Raw genomic sequence first — 24,743 nt, 5'->3', positions numbered from 1 at the left:
TTTTTAAATCAACTTAATCCCTCTTTCGGTTTTATGAAAATAGTGACTCAGATTTACCCTCCAATTGTCACTCTTTCCTTATCCGCAACATCTGACCATGATTTGGAAATATGACTCACAAGGTTCTAATAGAAACTGTAATACGTTACAAGTCAATACAAGTTTTGTTCCACCAGAGCGGACCAAAATTAGCATAATATTGTGATTTTCCCTTTTAGAAATTTGAGCATAGTATATAGACATAATGAGTCTATCTTTTAAAAAAATCTCACTCTGTGATCTCTCTTTACTTTATGGTCAAAACAATTTATGTCTTTCTTTATCTTTCTATCTTTCTATCTTTCTTTCTTTGTGTTTTTGACTCCCAATAAATTTTCTCAAATTACCCTTTTCAAATTTCTCAAATTAGTCTTGCTGGTAATTTATCTTTTCAGGAAATCCAGGCAACTTGTGCCCGGAACTAGAAACCCCATATCGGAGGCACAGTACGAACGAAGCATCTCCAAATGACGGAACAGTGCTCAGAAGAGTGGCCAGTCTCACGTTGGACAGGGTCACTCTTGACTCCAGGAACAACTCCAGATCCAAGTTGGTCCCGCAAAAATTGGATTGTCAGGTTTTTGAAAAATTTGAAGGTGAGTCACATTTTCATACATTTTTAAGTTTCCGAAAACTTTAGTCTAGTGTTACTCAAACCACTCAATGCACTCTGGGCTCTATCAGCCGACAATTCTTAACCGATTTTGATGATTTTTTTTTTCAAGAAACGATCGCCATTAAAATTCGTAAGAACATAGAAGAACGGGCTTATAACATTTATTTTATTTTTATTTTTTGTTAAAATTATAAATTTAGTGAAACTTTAAAAGGCGTTAAAAAAGTTCTTAACCAAACTTCTTTTTAATCCGTGGACATTATTATATAAACAAATAGAGCATCAAAATTAAACATTTTTCCAATATTATTTTTATTCTCTGAAGAAAAAAGCGAAATGAAATCCTTTATCAGGGAATGTTTATAACATGGAAACATCAGGAAATTTTTTCAGGAGCGTGATTCATTTTTGCTTAAATTGTTATATAAAATTGAATAACAATATTTTTTATGTGTAAAAGTAGCTCTATATTACTGAATTTAACTATTTATTAGTTACAAATACGTTTTTTCTTAATTAATTTTTTTAACTGAAAATTTCATTTTTGGTTGAAGATTTATATTTTTGCTTAATTTTCACCTATTTGATTGAAAATTCATGTATTTTGTTGAACATGCCTTGCTTTTAGTTGAGAATCAATCTTCTATCTTATTTTTAGTTGCAAATTCCACTCTTGCTGAAAATAAGTCTTTTTTGTTTAAAATATCAACTGTTTGGTTTAATATTAAACCTTTTTGTCAAGAACTCATTTTTTTGGTTGAAGATTCACCATGTAAATGAGTTCTTCAACTTGAAAAGCAGTTGAGTATTCCATCATTTTAGTTGAAAATACGACTGTTTGGTTGAAAATTAATCTGTTTTAATTGAGGATTAAACCAACTGGTTGAATATTCGTCTTTTTTGGTTGCATTTTACTATTTTTCATTGAAATTAAACATTTTTTTGTTGAAATAGGACATTTTTAATTTTCGGTTAAGAATTCATCTATTTTGGTTGAAAATTTAACTACTTTTTGATTTGTTTTGCAAATTCCCGTTTTGCTTGAAAAATTATCTTTTCTGATTGAAAAGTCAACTATTTGGTTTGAAATTTATTATTTTTGGTAGGAAATTAATCTCCTTGGTTGAAAATTAATCTTTCTAAAAATTTTGTTAATAAATTTTTAACAGAATATGTAAAAAGATTTCAAAACAAATTTTGATATATAAATTAATATTTCTAGCTAAAAATGGCCTTAAATGATCAAATGTGAAAATTTATTAACTTTTTAAATCATTCTTTAATTTTTATCATTAAAAATACAGAATTTTTCACTTCAATGGCTTTTAATTTAAAAATTCAGTTTAAAAATGTTAAAAGCTTCCATTTTATACGTGTAAATTATTAAACGTTTAAATTACAAAATTTTATCTTTAAGAGTTCGAATATTTTAATTTCAATGACCGTGCTCAATTGTTTCTCCATTTTTTCAATTTTTATTAGCAGTAAAAAAATTGTTCCATTTTGACCTAGGACGACAAATATTGAGAATATAGCAATGATATTATTATATCATATTATATATTTGATATTTAAAAAAAAAATTCAAAAGTAAGAATTTTTTGTTTCATAACGATATTCCTTTTTATTGCTTAATATTCTACCATTCCTTAATAGTTTAAACATAACAGATTTTGTCATGTATACATCTTAATTAAAAACTATCTTATTGCAATATTCTAAAAAGTTATTATCCAAGGTTAAAGAAGAACAACTTTTTGGCTGGAAAACCTCTAAATTCCTGTATATTCTTGTAATTGTACTTTCTTGTGAATTCTTGTAGTAAACTAAAACTACAGTAAAATAAAACAATATACAACAAAAAGTTTTTAAAAAGCACAAAATTCGTGCGAATAATAGAAAGAAGTTTTACTTTCCTGTATTTTTAGTTATAAGTTATTGTATTTATTTGTACATTTCTGTGAAAATGGTTTTAGTTGTTTTTACCTTTTTATAAAAATGTTTACAGCAGGTCAATAACCACTTTATAATAAACGATTCAAGTTGAGAATTATTTTCCCCACTCAGAATTTTGTAACAGACAGTATCGATATTACTAGATAATAACGAGGTAATTTTTATAGCATCCTATTCTAGCCTGCAATTGGCACACAATCGCAAGGGATTTGTGTTAATCTTTGTCAATTAATCCAGTTGAATAGACTTGGCTACTTCAAAGTAGCCGATATCTTTCGTTAGAGTCTTAATGAAGACACACATGCCGCCGTTTGATACTATTGATAAGAAACTTTCATATATCCTGGTCCCAGCAAATATTTCTCAGTACAATTCTCAATCTGAGGCGAAAAAATTTTTAAGTATTTTAGTTTCTGTAAATTAGTTCCTTGAATAAATAAATATCTGCCTATGGAAAGATGAATTAAAACGAAATACAGAAAAAAAGCCTAAATGGAATGAGTTGAACATATTGAAAGGTTAGGCCAAATTGTATTTTGTATCAAACCAATTTGCCTCATCTAAAAATTAATTATGGGATATTTTTTCTGATTTTCTTTTCATTTTAAATTTAATAGAGTGGCTCATCCAATAATAAAAAGACACGGAAAAAAAGTATTCGAGAAACTCATTATATGTATTATAAAAATTTGAAGATTGCATCGAGACTATTTCTATTATCATTCGCGATATCTGCACTCGATCATCATAGATAAGCAGCGGAGTCCTATGATTCTTATCAAGGAAGTATAAGCACACTATTTGAAATAATGCGGAAGTAAACACAGTGACAATTTTCTATGACATTATTAAAATTTAATAAAATACTGTTAAGGGCCATTGAGAAAATACGTCACACTGCCATATGGGGGAGGGGGCACATAGGAAAGATAAATGTGAGCAACCGTTTTTTTTAATGCTTGAAAAATTAAATTATTATTATTTGTTACAAGCAAAGCATCAAAATACAGACTTTAGACTCTTTTCCCTATTTCTCTGTTTCAGCCCTTTTTAAAGAATTCCTCTTTTTTCTACTGTTTTAAAAAAATTCCCATTTTGTTGAAAATTCGTTTTTTTTATTGAAAAAAAAAAATTGTTAACTGAAAATTTAACTATTCTATTGTTAGTTAAAAATTGAGCTTTTTCAGTTAAAAATGAACAATCTGGTTAAAAAATTGATGTAATTGGTTCCACAATTGTTTTTTTTTTATAATTAATTAATATTCTCAATTAAAAAATATAACTGTTTTTCGTTGAGCTAATTCTTTTTAATTAAAGAGCCTACTATTATATTTTTGGTACAAAATTCATGTCTTTTGGTTAAAAATTCAACTATTTGGTTTCGAATTTAACTACTTTGTACACAATTTAGTTTTTAAAATGAAAATGATTTTTTTAAACTGAAATATACAAATATAAAATTTCGTCCTTATGGCTTGCATTAAAATGTCGCGCCACAGGTTGGTATAACAGAAGCTGTGCGTGGTTCGCAGTTTTAGCTTAAAATTCAAATATTAAATTTTTCATTGAGAATTCGTCTGTTTCGGTTAAAAATTCAACTATTTGGTTGAAAATTTAACTATTATGTGCAAAATTATTTTTAAAATTTAAAAATCAGTTTTTTTTAACTGAAATATTAACTATGCAATTTTCTGTTGAAAATTGATCGTTTACAGTTAAAAATTTAATTATTTGGCTTGAAAATTCAAGTCTTTTGTTGAAAATTTATCTCTTTCGGTAGAAGCGTTATCTTTTTTTGTTTAAAAAATGGCAATGTTTTTGCATAGTGCATCTGTTTTGGTGGAGGATTCAACTATGTTGTTAAAAATTCGTTTTTCGTAGGGAATTACCCTGATAGAGGGCCCTATCTCTAGGGTTCACTGTATGAACTATTACAAGGTCCGTTGTCATTTTTTTTCGCTGAAACTTTCACCAATCCACTTTGGACTAAAAATCAATTTAGTTAAAAATTCATTTTATTAGCAGAAGATTGAACTATTTTGTTGAAAATTCTTTTATTTCAGTTGAAAGTTGGACTAGATTGTTAAAAATTTATTTTTTTTTTAGTTGAATTCAAATATTGTATAGAAAATGTATAGCTTTCACCTCATATTTCAATTAGTTGGTTGATAATTCATATTTGAAGTTCGAAAATTTAGCTATATGGTTTAGAATTCAACTATTGTGTTTAAAATTTCCACCAATTTGTTATAAAGCCATCTTGTTGTGGTTGAAGTTATTTCTTTCTTTTTTGAAAATTCCAAATATTTTTTTGTCCTAAATTCCCGTTTTTCGCTTAAAATTATAACTATTTGATTGCTAAAGCAACTGTTTAGTCTGAGACTTTTCTTTCATTTATTATGTGTTTTTTTTTGTTTTGCTCGAAGAAAAATTTCAAAAAGAGTTCAAAATGGCGTGACGTAGTTTTTTAACGGCCTCTTACTGCAATTAAAATTGTGTAATAATAATTTCTAATTAAAGAACAGTTACAATGAAAATAATAACAAAACAAGGAAATAAAGAGTTATTTAAAATAAATTAAAATTGAAATTATGTAATAATATTTTCTAATTGAAGAACAGTTATAATGAACATAATAATAAAACAAGGAAATAAAAAGCTATTTAAAAATAACTATGACAAACTCCTCTAAGACTAATTAGGATAGATCTATGACTTGATAAAAAGACTAATTACCTCTCTAATCACTTTTTTACGACTTCCATCACTTCATAATGCGTAACCTCGTGAATGACTCGACGTTATTTTTGCCAAAAGAGTTAAACAGGTCGAATCTTTTCTATCGGCGATAATATTGACAACAAGTGCCAAAGTTCATTTCATGAATGTGACGAAAATTGGAAGAATGGTTTCAAGACAGCAGTCATCAATTTTCCTTGAGTCCTCGGGCATTGTAAACATTAAAGTGCGATCAAAGAAAGTGAAATAACATTTCCTGTTCTTGACAAATGTTTGGAAAGTGTAAAAACAATGAAGAAAAACTAACCAGTCAAATCTGGCGTAATTCAGTATTTAGAAAAAATGTGTTTAGTAACAATGCAGTGCCCTTTGTGTTATACGTCTTTAATACCAAAACAAAAGAGGCTGAGAGGACATTTTTTCTCATATGACTTTTTCAAAAGATTTGAAAAAAATGCTCACTTTGTCAAAAAAAAGAAATGTGATGCAATAACACGGTGTGGAAATTCTATTACTGTGGAGTGGCAACTTAGACCTTTCAGTGATGAGGAGGATTTTGGCTGCAGCACAATTTGCAATTTTGTTTTGTGGTTGTCAATTCAGTCTAACATTTTGAAGTGGGATCAAAATAATATAGAAGGTTCGTTTTAAATTATAAATTCAAAAAATATATTATTTAAGTGTGTAAATATTTATCTAATAATAATTCAATTTCAAGAATTGAAGTTTAAATGCTTTCACTGAAAATAAGAAAACATTACTTTCAATAAAACTACAATTTTATAATTTAAAGAACAGAAGGAGATGACAAAGTATGAACCAAAAATTTAATGTTTCTACTTCAACTTTAAAGACACTACTTCTATCTTTTCCAAATTGAAATTCGCTAACTTTTGAAAGATTAATTTTCAAAAAATTCAAACAAGAAATATCAAGTTTTGAAGAATCCAAATTCTGTTTCTGAAACATGATATCGAAACTTCAGTAATTCAGTAGAAAATCATTTTTGAATCATTTTTTTAGATAACTTATTTGTTTAATCATTATTTAAAATAAACGCTATCTGAAATAATTGTTTAAACATTAAAATTCGATTTAAATGAAATAATTCAGTTTGTTTTTGGAGCCAGGGGTTGAATTTATATATTCTTCATTGGCTATTTACATAATTCCAGAAGTTTTTTTGAAACTTGATATGAATTAAATTATTTCATGAATCACAATCCGTTCTCTTTTTTACCTAATCTCCCTTTCTCTCCTTAAATTTGAAAAATCCCCTAAAATACCTAAAATCTGGAACTTTTATCCAATTTTCCCATTTTATCTTTTTTACAAGTTTTCTATTAATTTCTTAAGAATCATACATACAAATTAAAAGAAAAAGACGAGTAAAGCCTCGAGGAGATTTTTTGTTGTGTATTTTTAAAGCACAAATGGATTATCAACACAACAGTCTTTTAACCAAAGAAATGAATCTTTAACAAACAAACCAAATTTAACAACATATTTTCATTTTCAAGAAAAAAAGATTGATTCTCTACAAAAAAAAGGGTGTGTTTTTAATCAAAGAGGTGGATTTTCAAACTAAAATTAGGATTCTTCAACGAAAGAAATTAATTCTTAACAAAGAATTACAAGTTTTAACCAAATAGTTAAATTATTAACAAAAAAAGGAATTCTGCACGAAAATTGTAGCAGATGATATTTTACCCAAAAAAGAGGAATTTTCTGTCAAATAGTTGAATTCTTAACAAAAACATATTAATTTTTAACTAGATAGTTAGATTTTCAACTAAAGTTTATCAATTTTCAATCTAAAATTGAATAATTAAATTTTTATTAATAAAATTAATTTTCAAGGAAATATTTCAATTTTTAGCTAAACAGATGAATCTTTAGCGAAAAAAATTTTAACGAAATGTAGCAGATGACATTTTTACAAAAAATTTTTGTAAAATGTAGCAGATGATATTTCTAAAAAAAAAACCAATTTAAAAAATAATTGAATCTTTAAACAAAACAGATCAATTTTAAAGCAAATAGTTGCATTTCTAAGCAAATAGTTGAATTTTTAACCAAAGCCGTCGATTTTCAACTGAAATTATGATTCTTGAAAAAAATTAATTCTTAAGAAAGTAGTACAACTTTTAATCAAATAGTTGAATTTAAAATTTAAAAAAAAAAAGAGAAATTGACAAGGAAAAATAAAATAGTTAATATTTTAATTAAAAGAGACAAATTTTTAATATAATAGTAGTACCTAAAAAAAAACCGATTATTTTTCAACTAAACTCTTGCAATTTTAACCAAATAGTTGAATTATCACTTTAAAAGATTACATTTTCAACCAAAAAGATTCCTTTTTTTTATAAAAACAGAACCTTTTTAGTTGCAAATTCATATTTCTCAGTTAAAAATTAACTAATGGGTTGAAAAATCGTATTTTTGGTAGAAATTAAAGCTCTTCGGTAAAAAATTTATGTCTTTGGTTAAAAATTGAAAAAAAATCACATACTTTGATAGAAAAATCAACTGTTAGGTTGACAGTTAACTGATTCTGTTATGAATTTGTATATTTTGTTTCAACTAATTGGTTTAAAGTTAAACTACTTTGTTAGCAAATTATTTTTTGATTGAAGATAATTCATTTCAGTAGAAAATGTATCTGTTTGGTTGAGAATTTAACTACTTTTTCGAAATTTATTTTTATTTGAGAAAAAACTAATTTTTAACATTGAAAATGTAACTACTCCATTTTTTTAACAAAATATTTTTTTTTTAGTTTAAAATTCTGCTATTCGTTTAAAACTTCATGTATTTTGTACAAATTTCACCTTTTTCGGTAGAAAATTAATCTTCTAGGTTAAAAATACATGTTTAAGTTTGATAATTTAACTATTTGATTCTCTATTTGTTTGAAAACTAATCTATGTTGTTGAAAATTAAAACATTTTTTTCAATGGTTTTCTTTTTGGTTAAACAGTCAACTGTTTTGGTGAAAATTCGTCTTTTTGGTCTAATTAATTTTTTTAAATTTAAAATAAAAATATTTCAAGTTAAAATATCAATTATTACATTTTTTAGAATAATTCTTGAGAATTTATTTCGCCCTCTCTTAAAAAACTGTTTCATATAAGAAAAACATGTAACTCGAGGTTCAAAGGACTCATACAATGATATTTTTTTCTCTCTTGCCATAATTGTAACTTATGTACTCAACGAATACAACTCTTGTTAAATATTATCTTTCATGTTTGCCGGAACGAATACACACATTGACTTTGTCATACGCCTAGTGTTATCCGAGAAAAGTTGATTCTCTTTCTGCGTATATAACCCATTAAACGTTTACATAAAGCAGATCCTATTTGATGCTTGACGTTTCATGAATCATGTGAAATGCAAAGCGAATTTCTGAAACGGTGCCAGTTCAATTTAAATCTCACGTCGTATCGCATTTGCACTCGTTAGTCGTTATCCTCAAAAGTCCCGGATAAAACTTGTTTTTATGTTTTGCCTCAGAATCTCATCATGAAGCACTTCATTTTAAAACGGGTCGGCTTACTTTTAAATCAGGTACGAAAAACGGGACAGACAAAATATCCTAAAATGGAAACTAAATTTAATTTTCTCGGAATAGAGCATTTTTATCTATAGGTATTTGTTTTAATGCGTGAAAGAATTTAAATGATCTTTTTTACAAGTAAAGCATTTAATTACAGGCTTAAGCCCTTTTTAAAATAATTCCTCTTTTTTCTACTCACTTAAAAAAACTACCCCTTTTTTTATTTTTCACTTTAATATGAACTGAAAAGAATTCCAACTATTTTGCGTTCAGAGTTATTTATGTTTTATTGAAAAATTATATTTTTAGTTCAGTTAGTATTTGTAATTGAAAAATAAAATTATATTAAAAATTCAGGACTTATTTCTTTTGATTAAAAATTTGGCTGTTCGGTTGAAAATGAAAATATTTTCTTGAGAATTCTTTCTTTCTTTATTGAAAATAAATGTTTCCAACTAAAATGTTAACAATTCTATTGTTGGTTGAAAATTGAGCTTTTTCAATTAAAAATTAAAAAATTTAGCTGTGAAATTGATGTAAGTTGTTGCAAATTTGTCTTTTTTTCATAGAAAACTAATATTTTTAAAAATAAAATACAACCATTTTTCGTTGAGCTAATTCTTTTATATTAAAAAGCCTACCATTTTATTTTTGGTTCAGAATTCGTCTCTTTTGGTTAAAAATCCTGCTATTGAGTTGAAAATGTAACTATTTTCTGCAAAAATCAGTTTTTAAATTGCAAATAAATTTTCTAAACTGAAATATTTACTACTCAGTTTTTGGTTGAAAATTTACCTTTTTTTGTTCTAACTGAAACTGTTTTTAGACAAATAAATCAGCTTTGGTTGAGGATTCGACTATGTTAAAATATCCTAAAATTAAATTTAATTTTCTCGGAATAGAGCATTTTTATCAATAGGTATTCATAAATTGAATTTAAAATTATAATAGAGAAGTGAAGACATTTGCAACAGAACTAGAAATGCGATGTTATCCGGAGTATTTCCAATATTCGGAAGTAATCCACTTGTAATCCCCTGTAATTCACATATATTTCGATTGAATGCACTTGTAATTCATTTAATTTCAAGTCAATTGGGTAATCTTAATATTTTTCAACTATTTTAAAACAAAAAATGGGTGGAGTTCCGAATAGCGTAAACCGACGATTTCGTTCATACTATGTATATTTATGTATTTTGACGTGCTGATTACGAAAATGATAGTAAAACTTTGCGACTAGTCGATTTTCATGTTGAAACCACGAAAAAACCGTAAAAATCATGGATTTTTGCGATTATCTCAGCTAATATGCAAAATAAAAACAAAATTCTGAAAGAAAAGTTATAGAACTCATTGAAATACAAATTTTTTGTCTGAAAATTTTTTTTCTGTGAGTGATACTTTTCGACAAAGTGAACAATATAAGGATTAAAATCTTATCTCTATTGTTTTCGGTTTGGTACCTACTTACGCTCTTCACCACGGGAAAGTTGGAGAATTTTGAAGAGTATTATATTTTTTCTATTTTTCATGTTTTGTAATTTTTTTTGGTTTTCTCAGATTTTGATTTTTTGTTTTTTTTTTTAGATTTTTATTTTTTTATTTAAAAAACGGAAGATAATTAATTGCCAGGGTAATAATGTTTAATTTCTGTGATCAACTGGTTAAATGGATCAGCTTCTAATTTACGAATGCGTCTACGCCACAAAAATTCGCACACATGGTCTGCAATGTTGCTCGTGTGGACTCCCCTTCGTGAGAGGAATTGTCGCATCCACCGCCAAGACGACTCGATATTTTGAGTAAGCGCTCCGGTGTTGGGGTCTACAAAATTCTCGGAATGATTAACTGTATTGTGGACGAATCCATGTTGTTCTAAGTTAATATATCCCTTCCAACAATCGGTGCCCCTTTTCCAACGTCCTGTGGGGGGAGGCACCCCCGCGAAAGGTTACAGAAATAATATAAGCCTGCCCCTTTTCCAACGTCCCGTAGGGGGCGACAAGGCATCCCCGTTACAGGTCACAGAAATAATGTAAGGTCACACCCCTGCCCCTTTTCAACATCTCGTGTGGGACGGGAAGGCACCCCCTTGATAGGTCACAGAAATAATGTAAGGTCACACCCCTGCCCCTTTTCAAACGTCGCGTGGGGGCAGGAAGATACCCGATGACAGGTCACAGAAACAATGTAAAGTCACACCCCTGCTCTATTTACAACGTCCCGTGGGGCGGGAAGACCCCCCTGCGACAGGTCACAGAGATAATGGAAGGTCACACCCTGTCTCTTTTCTTGACTTGACTCGCTGATTACACAAATGATAGTGAAAATATTTTCATACCATTTAAGTCACACCGCTATATATTGTCTTGTATTTCTGTGATTTTTCATGTTCATCGTCGTTTTTCTCGAAAACTATTAGTGGCAGAGTAAAAATGTGTTTTACATTAAATATATCTTTTTAAAAGATCTACGAAATTTATTTGAAGTTTTTCTGTAAATTTTTATTATTTGCTAAGATGAACATAAAAAAACATGATTTTTATGGGGTTTTCATGGTTTTCACCATGAAAATCAACTAGTCCTCAATTTTCACTATCATTTTCGTAATCAGCGCATCAAAGTACTTAAGAGCATGTGATACTTACAGTTTCCCCGGCTTTTTTTCCACAAAAATGAAAATGTTTTAAAACTGAATTCGGAGATGCTATAAAATATCATAACGGACGTCCCCGGACTATTTTTTGAGGGGTAATAACAAATAAATTTATTGTGATAAATAAAAATTGTATGCATATGTATTATTTTGAGGTTCCGTCGTTCTTCATCTCTGCCTTTCCGATAATCTGGAAATTATTTATGAAATAAACTTTTTTGATTGGCTGCAAACAAGGTTAGTTCCGGGAGATTAGTTACTATGTTTATTTGTAAGTCCAAAGTTTTCGGGCAAAAATATTGTGTAGTTTGGAAGTAACGCTTGGGTGAATTGTAACACACATAACCTCGAAATATACACGCACGTTGTTAGCAATATCAAAAATGTTTCGATAAAAAAACACAAAAAAAGTATGCGGGGACGTCCGTTAGCATGTTCGCTATCATTTTTCAGATTTTAAAGGCAAAATATTTCTTATCCTGGTAAAAAAGCTGGGGGAATCTAACACTGAAAAAATCGGTACTATTTCCTAAGCGCTATGCAAATTAATCACATTTTGCTAAATTTAAACTTTTTTTAATTAACCCACAAAAAAGAGTGGGGACGTCCTTAGCATGTTCGCTATCATTTCCCAAATTTTTAGGACAAAATATTTATTATTCTCGAAAAAAAGCTGGGGGGACCTAAAACTGGTAAAATCGACAATTTTCTAAGTATCACATACCCTTAAGTATACCGAGCCTCGAAAAAATCAACGGTTTACGCTATTCGGTACTCCATCCAAAAAAATAATAATTTACTCAACTGAAAACTTAACTATTTCATTCTTTGTTAAAAAATTATTTTTTCTTAAATGGAAATTCATGTGTGTTGTTCAAAATTCTCATTTTATCAGTAAAAAATTAACCTTCTTGGTTGAAACTTGTTGTATATTTTGGTAGAAAATTTTCTTACTTGAAAATTCATCTTCTTGGTTAGAAATTCCTTTTTTTTAATTATTTTCTTTAACTGAAAATTTAACTATTCTATTTTTGACTGCAATTTATACTCTCCTTAAGTTAACAAATCGACTTTTTGGGAACGAATGAATATATTTTATTGAAAATTCGTCTTCATTGGTAGAAAATGAATTTTTTTAAATTTCAAAATACTTTTTTTTCAGGGAGTTTATCTTTTTTAGTTAAAAATTGAACTTCTTGGTTAAAAATGTAAATTTTTTATCAAAAGTTCAACTACTTTGATTGAAACTTAGATTAGTAGGTTGACAGTTTTCATTTAAACAATTTCGTCAAACATTAATCTGCTTTGTAGAAAATTTGTTTATTCCATTTTTTATGGAAAATTAATCTTCTTCGGTTAATTGGAAAATTGGTTGCAAATTAATGTATTATGTTAGAATTTGTCATTATTTGTAAAAAAATTAATCCTTTTAGTTGAAAATTAATTTTTTTGTTTTTGAAAATGTATCTTTTTAGTTGAAAATTAAACTTAATGGTTAAAAATCTATATTTTTTGTTGTTGAAAATTAACTTTTATTATTGAAAATTCGTTTTCTACGGTAAAAAATTAATCAACCTAGTTGAAAATTCATATTTTTTGACAGTTGTGGTGAAAAACCCCATTTTGTTGAAAATACGTTTTTTTGGTTGATAATATTTTTCACAGAAAATTTAATTATTCCATTTTTAATTGATCTTTTTTATTATAAAATTGATGTATACTTGCAAGTTATGTATGTGTAAACATTTTGGTTAAAAATTCATTTTTGTTCTATAAACATTTTTTTTCAATTGTAAATTCAATTACTTGGTTTAAAATGTATATTTTCTGTTAAAAAATCATTTTGAAAACTCAATAATTTGGTGAAAAAGTAATCTTTTGTTTGAAAATTCAACTACTTTGGTAAAAAATTTTAATACATAATTTCCAATGATTTTTTTGTGAAAATTAATGCGTTTGGTTGAGAATAGAACTATATGGTAGAAAATTAATCTTATTGGTTCATGTATTTACTCAAAAACTCAACTATTTGATTAAATTTGAATCTACTTTGTTGAAAATGAATCAATTTTGTTAAAACGTATCCTCTTTGGTTGATAAGTGGACTATTTTATTGAAATTTCTTCTTCAAATAAATATCAACTATTAAATTATTCTCCTAAAACTCATCTCTATTATTTAAAAAGTAATTTCTTTATAGAAAACTCAACAATTTTGGTAACAAGTCATTTTTTTAAGATTAATTATTTTAGTTGAAAATTCATCTCTTGGGATGTATCAGGAAATAAATCTTGGCCGCTTAAATGTCGTAAACAATATTTTTAATGTCTGGCTTACATGTCGGCGAATAAAGCATGAAAAACTTTTAATTCGCAAAAATTTGTCATACGCTAAAGAGCAGTTTAGCCCTTATAAATTAAAAATGGCTAATTATTCAAAATACATCAGTTTATCATAAAAGGTTATAAAATAAAATGGACAAAGGGAAATGAAAGAAAAAGCCATAAGGTCACTTTTGATGCAATTTATAACTTATGTAATTATATTTTATTATATCAATATTACGAACACAGACAAAAATCGAAAATTTGACATAAATGATTTATGATAGAAAATTTGCAATCTAAATATTTCTAGGATTTGGTTGAAAACTTAACTATTTTCTGCAAAATTCATTTTTTAAATTGAAAATCAATTTGTTTAATTCAACTATTTGGCATAAAAATTCACGCGTGTTGTTGAAGATTCGTCTTTTTAATGTCTGGCCTACATTTTGGCAAATAAATCAAGAAACATTTTTAATTGGCAAACATTTTTTTTTAAATATTATTCAATACCTAAGTTTTAAGTTACAAGGATTTGTTTCTTAGTGAGCAAGAAAACGTAACCTTTACGTTGCTGCAACGTCATAGTTACTCGAAAACTGTACTCCAAGCTTTCTAAAATTTTAGTATTCATTGATTATTTATTTATTGAAACTGAACTTCCATTAAAGTTTAGGTTATTTTTATGAATTAATTACGTAAACTGAGTAGCCAATTATTTGCAACGTAAATGTTGCTTTCTTAACTACTAGATAATATAGAAACATCGCAGTTCCAAAATTAAATATTTTTCACGACTTAATATAATTTCTTGTATCAATGAAAGGATATTTTTCTTTTCTTTTAATCTAGTATTCTCGCAGATGTAAGTATAGTCTCTAAAATTTAGATTTGAATGATTATGGTTGTTTTTTAAACATATTTACTTGTTTCTAGATATTTTGCAAGGTACAGAAAATACAATAATTTAAATAAGCAATCCTCGCCAGGACAGAGTCAGTTCGTTTTCATCATCTTCAGAAAAGTCAGACTCATCTTCCAGATTATCAATGTCCGTTTCAATTCTGGTTAAGTTCCAATTAAATACTTCGAACATAAATACTTGCCATCCCAAAAAATTTGCTGTTGCGAACTCAACCACAAATATAATCGCACACATGCAGACAGAAGAAAAAAAAAGAAAAATGTTAAAAAAGAAGAGACAAGAATGTCCTCTAATAGAAGGACTTGTTTCTGCCACAATCATATAGGTCATACTTTTGGATAAAAAGATTAAAAAATACAAATTTGCAAAAACTGCACTACACAAAGATTACTTTTGGTTAGAAAGCGATTGGAGGTTAAAGACAAAAATGAGAAGCGAGTAATTGACCAGAACTTAGAAGTTTATAAGATTTTCGTACTAGTGTTCCTACTTGAATTTTGGCTAACCAATAGGAACCAAGAAGTTATTCGGGTTCTTTTGTTGAAATTATATTAAATGAAATAGTTTTCGAAGAGAATTTGGACAGATGACAATTCCGCCCCAGCTACCTGCGTACAATTCTCCCCTCACTTAGCTAACTGCTACCGCCAAGCCTGGTCAGCGGGAGTCCTTTGTACCTAATGAGAACTAAAATGTCGAACATAACGTTTTTTTAATTTACAAATATAATTAATATACGAAATCTGGGAATTATAACGATTCTAACAATATGTTATTTGACTTCAAAAGTAAAAAATTAAAGAGTAACTGTTCAACTTTGTGTGAAATTTTATGAGAAATCTTATGAAAAATTTGTCAGTATATTTTAGTCAAATCAACTGCAGTAGCTTAAATTGCTTTGTGCAATATTTTATTTAACTGCAAAAGTATGAATAATCTCATCAGTAGCCTAATTTGGAAACTCATTAACAAGCTTTGTAAATTTTGTTTATTGCTTAAACAATCACGTTGCTCAAAATTATCGTACCAATAGTTTGCCTTAAAAAGTTATATATATAGAAAAAATTATTCTATTCTTACTAGGATTGCACAATTATTTAAAGATAATTTTGAGAATTGTGATTGTTTAAGAACTAAACCAAATTGATTATGTTAGTTAATAAGTTTTTGAATCTGTGCAGATTTTAGTTTCCGGAATTTCACCAAGTCTGCTAAAATATTGCAGCAATAAATTAAAGCTACTGCAGTTAATTTAAATAAGATATGCTGAAAATGTTTCCATAAAATTGAAATTTTATTCTTATATCCGGCTGGCCAAATTTTAATGTTGGAATCGTTAGAATTCGCAGATTTCGAATATTATATTTGTGATTTACCAATCGGTAAATTAAAAAAAATTATATCCCGCATTTGAGTCCTCAATAGGTAGAAAGGATTCCGGCTGATCAGGCTCGGCTAGCGGGTTCTGCTGAGTGAGGGGAACTGTACTCAAGTAGCTTGAGCCGAATTGACCAATATTCCAACAATTTCACGAACGCCTTCATTTTTGAAAAGTTGTTAATGTTAATGTTAAAGTTGTTAATGGAAAATAATGATTGGATTCGGCTTTAGCAATTCTCTGTTCAGTCGAAATTATAAAAAAATCAAATAAATAATTCTGATTTGATATTATTGATTGACGGTATTTTTTTCAACATTTATTATTTTCATTTCATAAGTTACAAGCTTCCGAGTACTTCTAAACTAGTTTTTAATTATTTAAACAATTATTATTTGTTTAAACAATATTTTATTTCCAGTAAAACCTAAAAAGGTCCTATTTTTGGGATAAATGATATACAGTTGATGAATTCAACTTCGTTAATTTCAATGAATTTATTATAACCTCACTTTAATTGAAAAGTGGGCAAAAAGTGCAAAATTTAAAAAGAAACCTCAACTTTCTAGCAGTATTCCAAAAGAATATTGTTATAACTAATAATAAATTGTTTAGACAATTAGTCATGTTAAATTTAATTGAATACTGCCTCATTCTAACTAAAAAGTTCATTTGCGATACGTATTCTATGGTTAACTGTAAAAATAAATGTTGAGGTTTAACTCGATTAACCTAATATTGACGATTCTTAATAAAATGTACAAAAACGCATTGTTTTCTTATAGGTAAAATTGATCAAAGTTCGTGTTTTCATTTCGGTGCGATATGCATAAAAATTTTTTAAAAATCCAATTCATTTTTGGACCACTCTATTGTTTATACAAAAATATTTTACCCTAATTCTGAAGCCAAGATATCAATTTTCATCAATTACAAAAAATGTTGTCGTTGCTTTTTGCTATTATTTTATACAATAGAAATTTTGAAGTACAAAAATGTATTATTATTAATTGTTCTTTCACATGGATGAAGGTTTGTAATGGCCCCAATTTTCAAATCTACTTTTTGGACATGTTTCGATATAATTCGACGCCAGGAGCTCGAAAATATAATTTTAAAAATATGTCCATGTTGTGTATGTATGTGTTCTCCGACTGATATCCAGACCTGACAGGATTTTGAGTTAGATCAACCATTTATTAGTATTTTTTGTAGCTTAGAGATTTAAAACCAAAAATGTTGCGTTGTTTGTATGAGAAAAACTTTTTTGAGATTCAAAATATAGCAATACAATATCTAATGTATTTGTTCGCGCCTTCGAGACAAATCGATCGACCTACTGTTGGACCTTTGATGGAGACCCAAGCGTCAAAGCTCCCGCAAATGAGCGATGAGTAGCCTGAAAAAGCTCCCACCAATCAGAGCGCAAGTTAAAAAAGTTTCCGTTTGAAAATTAAAAGAAACACAGTTTTAAAAAATACACAATCCACACCCTACGATATTTTTCACAGTTCGCGCTCCGATTAGTGAGAGCTTTTTCAAGATACTCATAACTCATTTGCGGGAGCTTTGACGCTTGGGATATTTGTCAAGGATTCCCTTGACCTATTGTTGAACCTTTTATGACACACCATTGTTTTTAAATTTCGTAAAAAAAATATTTACTTTTTTTAAGAGGATCTTTTTTAAATTAGAGTATTATATTTGATATTGTTGTTCGCATCTTCGTTCATATGAAGATAACTTTTTTTTATTTAAAATATAACACTAACGTCAGATGAAAAGTTTTTAATTTTGGCAGAACATATCGATTGACTTTTGAGCAAATTTATTTTATACCTATAAAGAAGCAAAATTCTATTTTTTTTTTAAATTGCCTAAGAAAAAAATAATTTGTTTACTTCTCATTTTTGTTTTTAAATTTGGCACTGACTAGTATTAGGGAATTTTTCTTAAATTTAACCGGTCAAGTATTGCGCTAGGCCTAGTATTATGGAATTTTCAGTAATGTTAGCACGGAACAAGCTTAAAAGGGCCTTATGTTGCGGAAAATTCCGTAATAATAGACAGTTCGTTTAAAGTTACCGATCGTCAAAATTGTTTGAAGCCTTGGGAACTACATTCGAAACTCGGACTTGATCTAAATTCAAATGAATCTCTGGCTGATCTCGGATGTGGGTTCTGAAAGTACAAATTAATTCTAGTCGTATCCGAAACCTTGATGAAGCACGATTTGCGATCGAGTGAAATGGTATTTGAGAGACAAGACGCTCACGAATTGTAAATGTGAATAATAATAAATTTTCTGGCTGACACGACATCAAATCTTCGAGGGCGGGAGCAGGACTGGGCGCGGTATTTAGTTATCTCAAAATCTTCTATTCGCCAAAATATCTTTAAACTAAAGTCATCTTCCAAAGATAAAAATATCAGCAATAAAAGATAGATCATCAAGAAATTTTAAGCTGAGACAAAAGGTTGGTTACGTTCCATATATTTCTCGAGAATTTTAATTTTTCTTTGTCAAACATTAGTGTAGTAATCATCATAAGGGTGGCCGCAAAAAATTTCCAAATTCCCTTAATTTTCCATCACTAATAATATGCAAACACCAACATTTTAATCTGGTAAAATTTTCGACATAGAATACCATAGAAATAGAATTTTAAAAAGTCAGATTGAAATTTAAAAGTTTCAAATTTCTTTATTTATTTCAACATAAAATCCATCCAAAACGCCGAATTTTCAACAAAACAGTTACATTTTTTTTTTTACCAGAAAAGATGATTTTTTCCCGAAAAGTTCAATTTTCAACGAAATAATTGATTTTTTAACAAAATAGTTAAATTTTTAATCAAATTGTTGAATTGACACCCTACAAAGATAAATTTTCTAAAAACATTAAACTTCAACCAAAACTAATTGCATTGTTAGCCAAATAAATTGAATTTCATGTGGAACACAGCTGAATTTGTATCCACAACAAAAAATGAATATTCAATCTAAAAAGAAGAATTTTCTTGAACGAAAGGTTGAATTAAAAAAAAATTAATTGTCCACAAAAATTATAATAGCTGATATTTCAATGAAAAAAACGAATTTTTAACAAAATATTTAAATTTTCAACTATATAATTACATTTGAAAAACATAGATAAAATTGTAACCAAAGATTTAAATTTGCAACCTACGAAGATCAATTGTCAATAAAAAAAGTAATAGTTGATACTTCTCCAAAAAATTAAAATTCTACCAAAAAAGAGATGAATTTACAAAATTTCAAATTTTCCACTAAAAACGACGAATTTTCCAAAAAATATATGAATTTTGAAACAAATAGTTGAATTTTCTAATAAAAAAGATACAATTTTAAACAAAAATGAACAAGTTTTATTTTCAGTAAAATAAATTTCTGGAAAACCAAAAAGGAATTTTTAACAAAATAAGCAAATTTTCAACCAAAGATATGAATTTCTAACTAAAATAATTAATTTTTCAACCAAAAAAATGTGTTATGACATAAAAGTTGAATTTTTAACCAAATAATTGACTTTTAAATCCATAAAGATGAATTATCAACACAAAATATAATAATTAATACTTCGAGTGAGAATAATGAAATTCCTACATAAAAAGATGAATTCCCAACAAAATACATGAATTTCCAAGCAAATTGTAGTTGAATTTTCAATAACAAAAAAATATCCAAATTTTAACAAAAAAAAAAGAAAAGTTAAGTTTTCAGTAGAAAACATTAATTTTCAGCAAAAGAAAAAATGAATTAAAAAAAATAGTCAAGTTTTCAAATAAGGAAATGAAAATTTTCAATAAATATAGATTATACACTCAAAGACGAAAAAAAATTCATTGAAATTGTTAAACTTTCAGGTCAAAAGACCAGTTTTCTTTCAAACAGTTTTATTTTCAATGAGAAAATATGAATTTTCTGAAAAAATTATTTCTAACAAGACTGTTCCATTTTGCAACGAAAAAGTACATTTCGAACCAAGAATATTAGTTTTCTATAAAAAAGATAAATTTTCAACTAATAAAGATCAATTTAAAAAAGTAATTCGCACTATTATTATTACAAATTGATTTTTAACCAAAAAATAAGAATTTTCAACAAATGAAGATTTTTCAGTCAACAAATTAAAAATAGTTCGTTCAAATTTTCAACCAAGAATTTAATTTACAACCAAATACATGAATTTTAACTACAATGATGAATCTTCATTTGAAGTAGTTAAATTGTCAGTAAAAACAAAAATTAAAAATAAAAGAATTTTCAACCAATCAGATGAATTTTCAATAAAAATTGTGAATCTTGAACAGAAAAACGATTGATTAGTCAATTGATTCAACTTTCAACCAAGTCGTTCGGAAAAAAATTAATTTGAAATGAATAATGTGACTAATCGCAGATCTTTCAACCAAAAAAGATTGAAACTTTAAATTAAAAACAGTTTAATTCAATCCAAAGAAACGATTGAATTCTCGACTAAAGAAAGTTAATTTTTGACTAAACTGTTGCATTTTTATCAAAAAAAGATGCAATTCTTTCTAAAACATAAGAATTTTTAACCAAGAAAGATTATAGTTTAATTTTCAAGATCAAAATATGAATTTTACCAAAAGGTTAATTTTCTACGAAAATAGTTAATTATTAAATCAGAAAAGATGAATTTTTAACAAAAAAGATTTAATACACGGGAAATAATAAATGACTGGCCAGATTATTATAAGGATGACCGCAAACTTCCCTAATTTTTAAAATAGAATCTGTTATAAACGGAATAAAATAATTTAATTTTTATTATCTTTTTATTATATTTTTCAAAATTCCCGACATTTATCTGAACAATAAATTTCTCTGACTTTCCTTAATTTCCAGGTTTTCCCTGACCTACGACCAAACTCATATTGTGCGAACTTGAGGGGAAAAAACGAGACAATTTAAGAAATGCTGAAATTTAACCCCAAAAATCTACATTTTAGTTTTCATTCATAATTTTTTAAATGAAAGCCCATTACCTGAGCATTAGTTTGCGAAAGCAGTAATATTCGCTTTTTCGCCAGTTTCGAGAAAATAAAGTTTGAAATATTCGCTGTATGTTATATAGAATTTGGTGAAATACAATTCCAATCGGCCGGTAGCTCAGGCGCTTCTGCCAGATGGACTGAGAGTTGCGTGTTCTATTCTTGCTGTCAGCTCTTCTTTTATTTGTCCATTTTTTAATTTTTATTTATTAAAATGTTTATAAATATAATTTTTCTCAATAATCGTTAAAAACTCTGCAAATAATAATTTTGTTGTGCCATTTTCACGGAAAAACTGACTTTTTTGACTTACCAATTATATTAGAAATAAGAAGTATGGAAGTGATTTGAAAAACGAAAAATTGTGTTTTTAATCAGAATTAAAAAAAAAACATTTGAGATTTTAAAGAAATATTTACTTCAGTAGTAAAAAAATCCGTTTTCCCTTGAAGAAAGCATTACAAAAATTATTATTTGCAGACTTTTCTAAGATTATTGAAGAAAATTACATTTATAAGCATTTCAATTGAAAAAAATAAAAAAATAGGTGAATAAAAGTAGTGTAAGCAACGAGAATCGAACTCAAGTCCTTCCGGACATGAAGTTAAAGCGCTACTGCCTGAGCTACCGACAATTCAGAAGTATTTTTCGCCAAACTCTATATGACTTGTGGCAAATATTATAAATTCGATTGTCTCGAAAATGGTGAAAGGGCGAATATTACTGCCTTGGAAAATTAATACTCAGGTAATGAGGTTTTATTTTTAAAAATTATGAAGCGCAGCAAAGATTACGATTTTCGGTAAATTGCCTGAGAATAAAATTCTAGATATTCATTTCAATGAAGTATTAATATGACCCTTTAATTAAATGGACACTTGAATTAAGCAAATTAAAAATTAGTTTTCCAGGAAGAAATCCGTTATAATATTTCGTAATCCCGAATCACGTTTGTCCTCCTACCTTTAATTGTCTTGGATATAGTGAATAGGCAGCCACCTACGCAAGTAATAATCATCGTCTAAGAGAAGCGAGTGTCACATCATGATGCTCTGCAAATCGAACTCAGTAAATGAAAGACTTTTCAAGTGTTGGATTCTTGACTGTTCCAGGACAATACATAGTTAATTGGCTGACTTCCGGGATATTAAAGGATCTTAAGGGTCTTCGGTCACAAATGTCGGAAACGGACCTCAAGAAGATTTGCACTGCTCTTTGCGTTCATCTCGTCTCAGCTGGAATTCTAAGGCCTCTGGATCCAAATGATGGCTTGAAAGATTCAACTTTCACGGTAAAATTTTATTTTCATAGCTACACTGACATGCGTTTTTACTAAAAAAAGTAGGAATTTTTGTAAATTAAATTATCTGATTTTCCCCTACATTTTTTAACCAGAAAGATAGATTCTGAACTTAAATGATGAATCTACAACCAAAAAAAAAAAAACGAACTTTCAAGAAAATATTAAAGTTTTCAACCAAAGAGACGAATTTTTAACTAAAATAATGAATCTCCAAAAAGAGGATTTTATAATAATGTAGATATATTTTTGACCAAAGAGTTGAATTGTCAACTAATAAAGATAAATTCTCAACCAAAAATTGAACATTTAAAATTTCAATATTAAATAATAATTCTCGACAGCAATAAAGAACAAAAAAAAACTTCAACCAAGGAGATAAATTTTGAACTGTGTAAAATGATGAATCTGCAAAAGAAAATTAAATAAAAAACGAGTTTTAAACAAAATAGTAAAACTTTAACCCAATTAGATTGATTTTGAACTAAATTAATTAGTCTTAAATTGAAATTCAATTTTCAATGAAGCTGTTCAACTTTCAACCCAGAAGTAGAATTTTTGAACCGAACATCAGCAGTAATAAATAATGAAACAAAAAATATGAATTTTTAACAGATATGTTAAATTTTTAACTAAAAATATAATCTTTATTTCCAAAATTCTCTGATTTTTCCCTCACCAACTTTTCATTTTCCCTAACTATTAATATCTAAAAATCAGAATTTTAATCTTTTAACATTTTCAGCGTCGAATCGTTTATAAACGGAAAAAGATAATTTAAAAATTATTAATTTATTTAAACCAAAAAATATTATTTTTCTATAAAAAAAAAATAAATTTTAGTCAAAAAGGACGATATTTTTACCAAAAAGCTTACTTTTAAAGAAAACATTTAAATGTTCAATCTACAAAGATGAGTTTTCAACAAAAATAATGGTTGAATAAAAAAAATAAACTTAACCAAACACAGTTGCAGTTTTAAATAAATCATTTAATTTTTTAGAATACAGTTAAATATTGAACGAAAAATATGAATTTTCAATGCAAAAGAAGGAATTTTCTATCCAAATAGACAAATATTCATTAAAATCGTTAAATTTTCCTCAAGAGAGTTGAATGCTAGAAAAATAACTAAATATTCAACAAAATAATCGAATTTAAAAACAACGAATGCCCTTTAAACCCATAAAGATGAAATCCAAAAAAATTCCTTTTTAATCAAGAAAGATGAATTTTTAACCGAACCATTCTATTTACAACCAAATAATTCAACTTTTAACCAAAATGATAAATCTTCAGCAAAAAAAAAAAACTATTTTTGAACAAACGGATTTAACCTTGAACGAAGTATAGTTTAAAAAATTTTTTTTAATATTCTAAAACAGATGAGTTTTCAAATCAAAAGGACAGAAGTTGAATTTTCTAATCGGAAAAAAGGAATTTTCAACAAATAAAGATTTTTCAGTAAGGAGAAAAAAGTGCATCTAAATTGAACTTTCAAGCCAAAATACGATTTTTTTGCACACGAAAATTATATTTATAACCCGTAAATATGAATTTTTATCAAAAAACGTTTATTTTCAACCAAAGTGAAGAATTTTTTAACCAAAGAAGAGAAAATTTTTAATAAAATAAATAATTTTTCTACTAAACAAGATTAATTTTCATCAAAAAAAGATCAATTTTCAACAAAAAGTCGAAAAATTATTTTTTCACCTTAAAAGAATTAATTTAAAACTGAAAAAAATTTCAATATAGAAAAACCTTCAGTACAAAAAATTTGTGATCAAGAAATTTAACATTCATACACGGAGTTAAATTTTCAATTTGAAAAGATTAAATTACAACTAAGGAGATGATACTATTTAAACTAAAATGGCAAATCTTCAAGTGAAATAGTTACATTTTCAGTAAAAAAAGTATTTTTTTTACTAAGAAAAAAAAACAATGAATTCTCAACAAAAAATACGAATGTTCAATAAAATAGCTAAATCCTCAACCAACGAGATTAATTTAAAAAAAGTCATAAGGTAAAGTTAACTTCATTTTCAAAATTCCCTAATTTTGCATAAATTTGAAAAAAAGAATGGTACAATTTAAGATATTACGAGAGTAGTTCAATAAGTCCTTAGAATGAAGTATAAAAACAATTTTTTTTGGGTAAATTTTTTTTTATTTTTCAACATAATCTCCTTGGAGCTCT

The 24,743-nt window shown here is 27.4% G+C and overlaps 1 protein-coding gene across 1 annotated transcript in view; it reads left to right on the top strand.

The window, feature by feature from the left end:
• LOC117178085 (protein cappuccino) overlaps positions 1-24,743 on the top strand; it is an 84,673-nt gene that overhangs the window by 44,461 nt on the left and 15,469 nt on the right. Inside the window, exons 4-5 of the mRNA XM_033369323.1 lie at positions 435-635; positions 22,353-22,531. Of these exons, the coding sequence (XP_033225214.1) occupies positions 435-635; positions 22,353-22,531 (380 nt within the window). The remainder of the gene's footprint in view (positions 1-434; positions 636-22,352; positions 22,532-24,743) is intronic.

The sequence above is a fragment of the Belonocnema kinseyi genome, chromosome 8, assembly GCF_010883055.1.
Source record: "Belonocnema kinseyi isolate 2016_QV_RU_SX_M_011 chromosome 8, B_treatae_v1, whole genome shotgun sequence".
Classification (NCBI taxonomy): domain Eukaryota; kingdom Metazoa; phylum Arthropoda; class Insecta; order Hymenoptera; family Cynipidae; genus Belonocnema; species Belonocnema kinseyi.
Note: the sequence above shows the minus strand (reverse complement) of the source record. Positions and strands in the feature narration are given on the sequence as shown.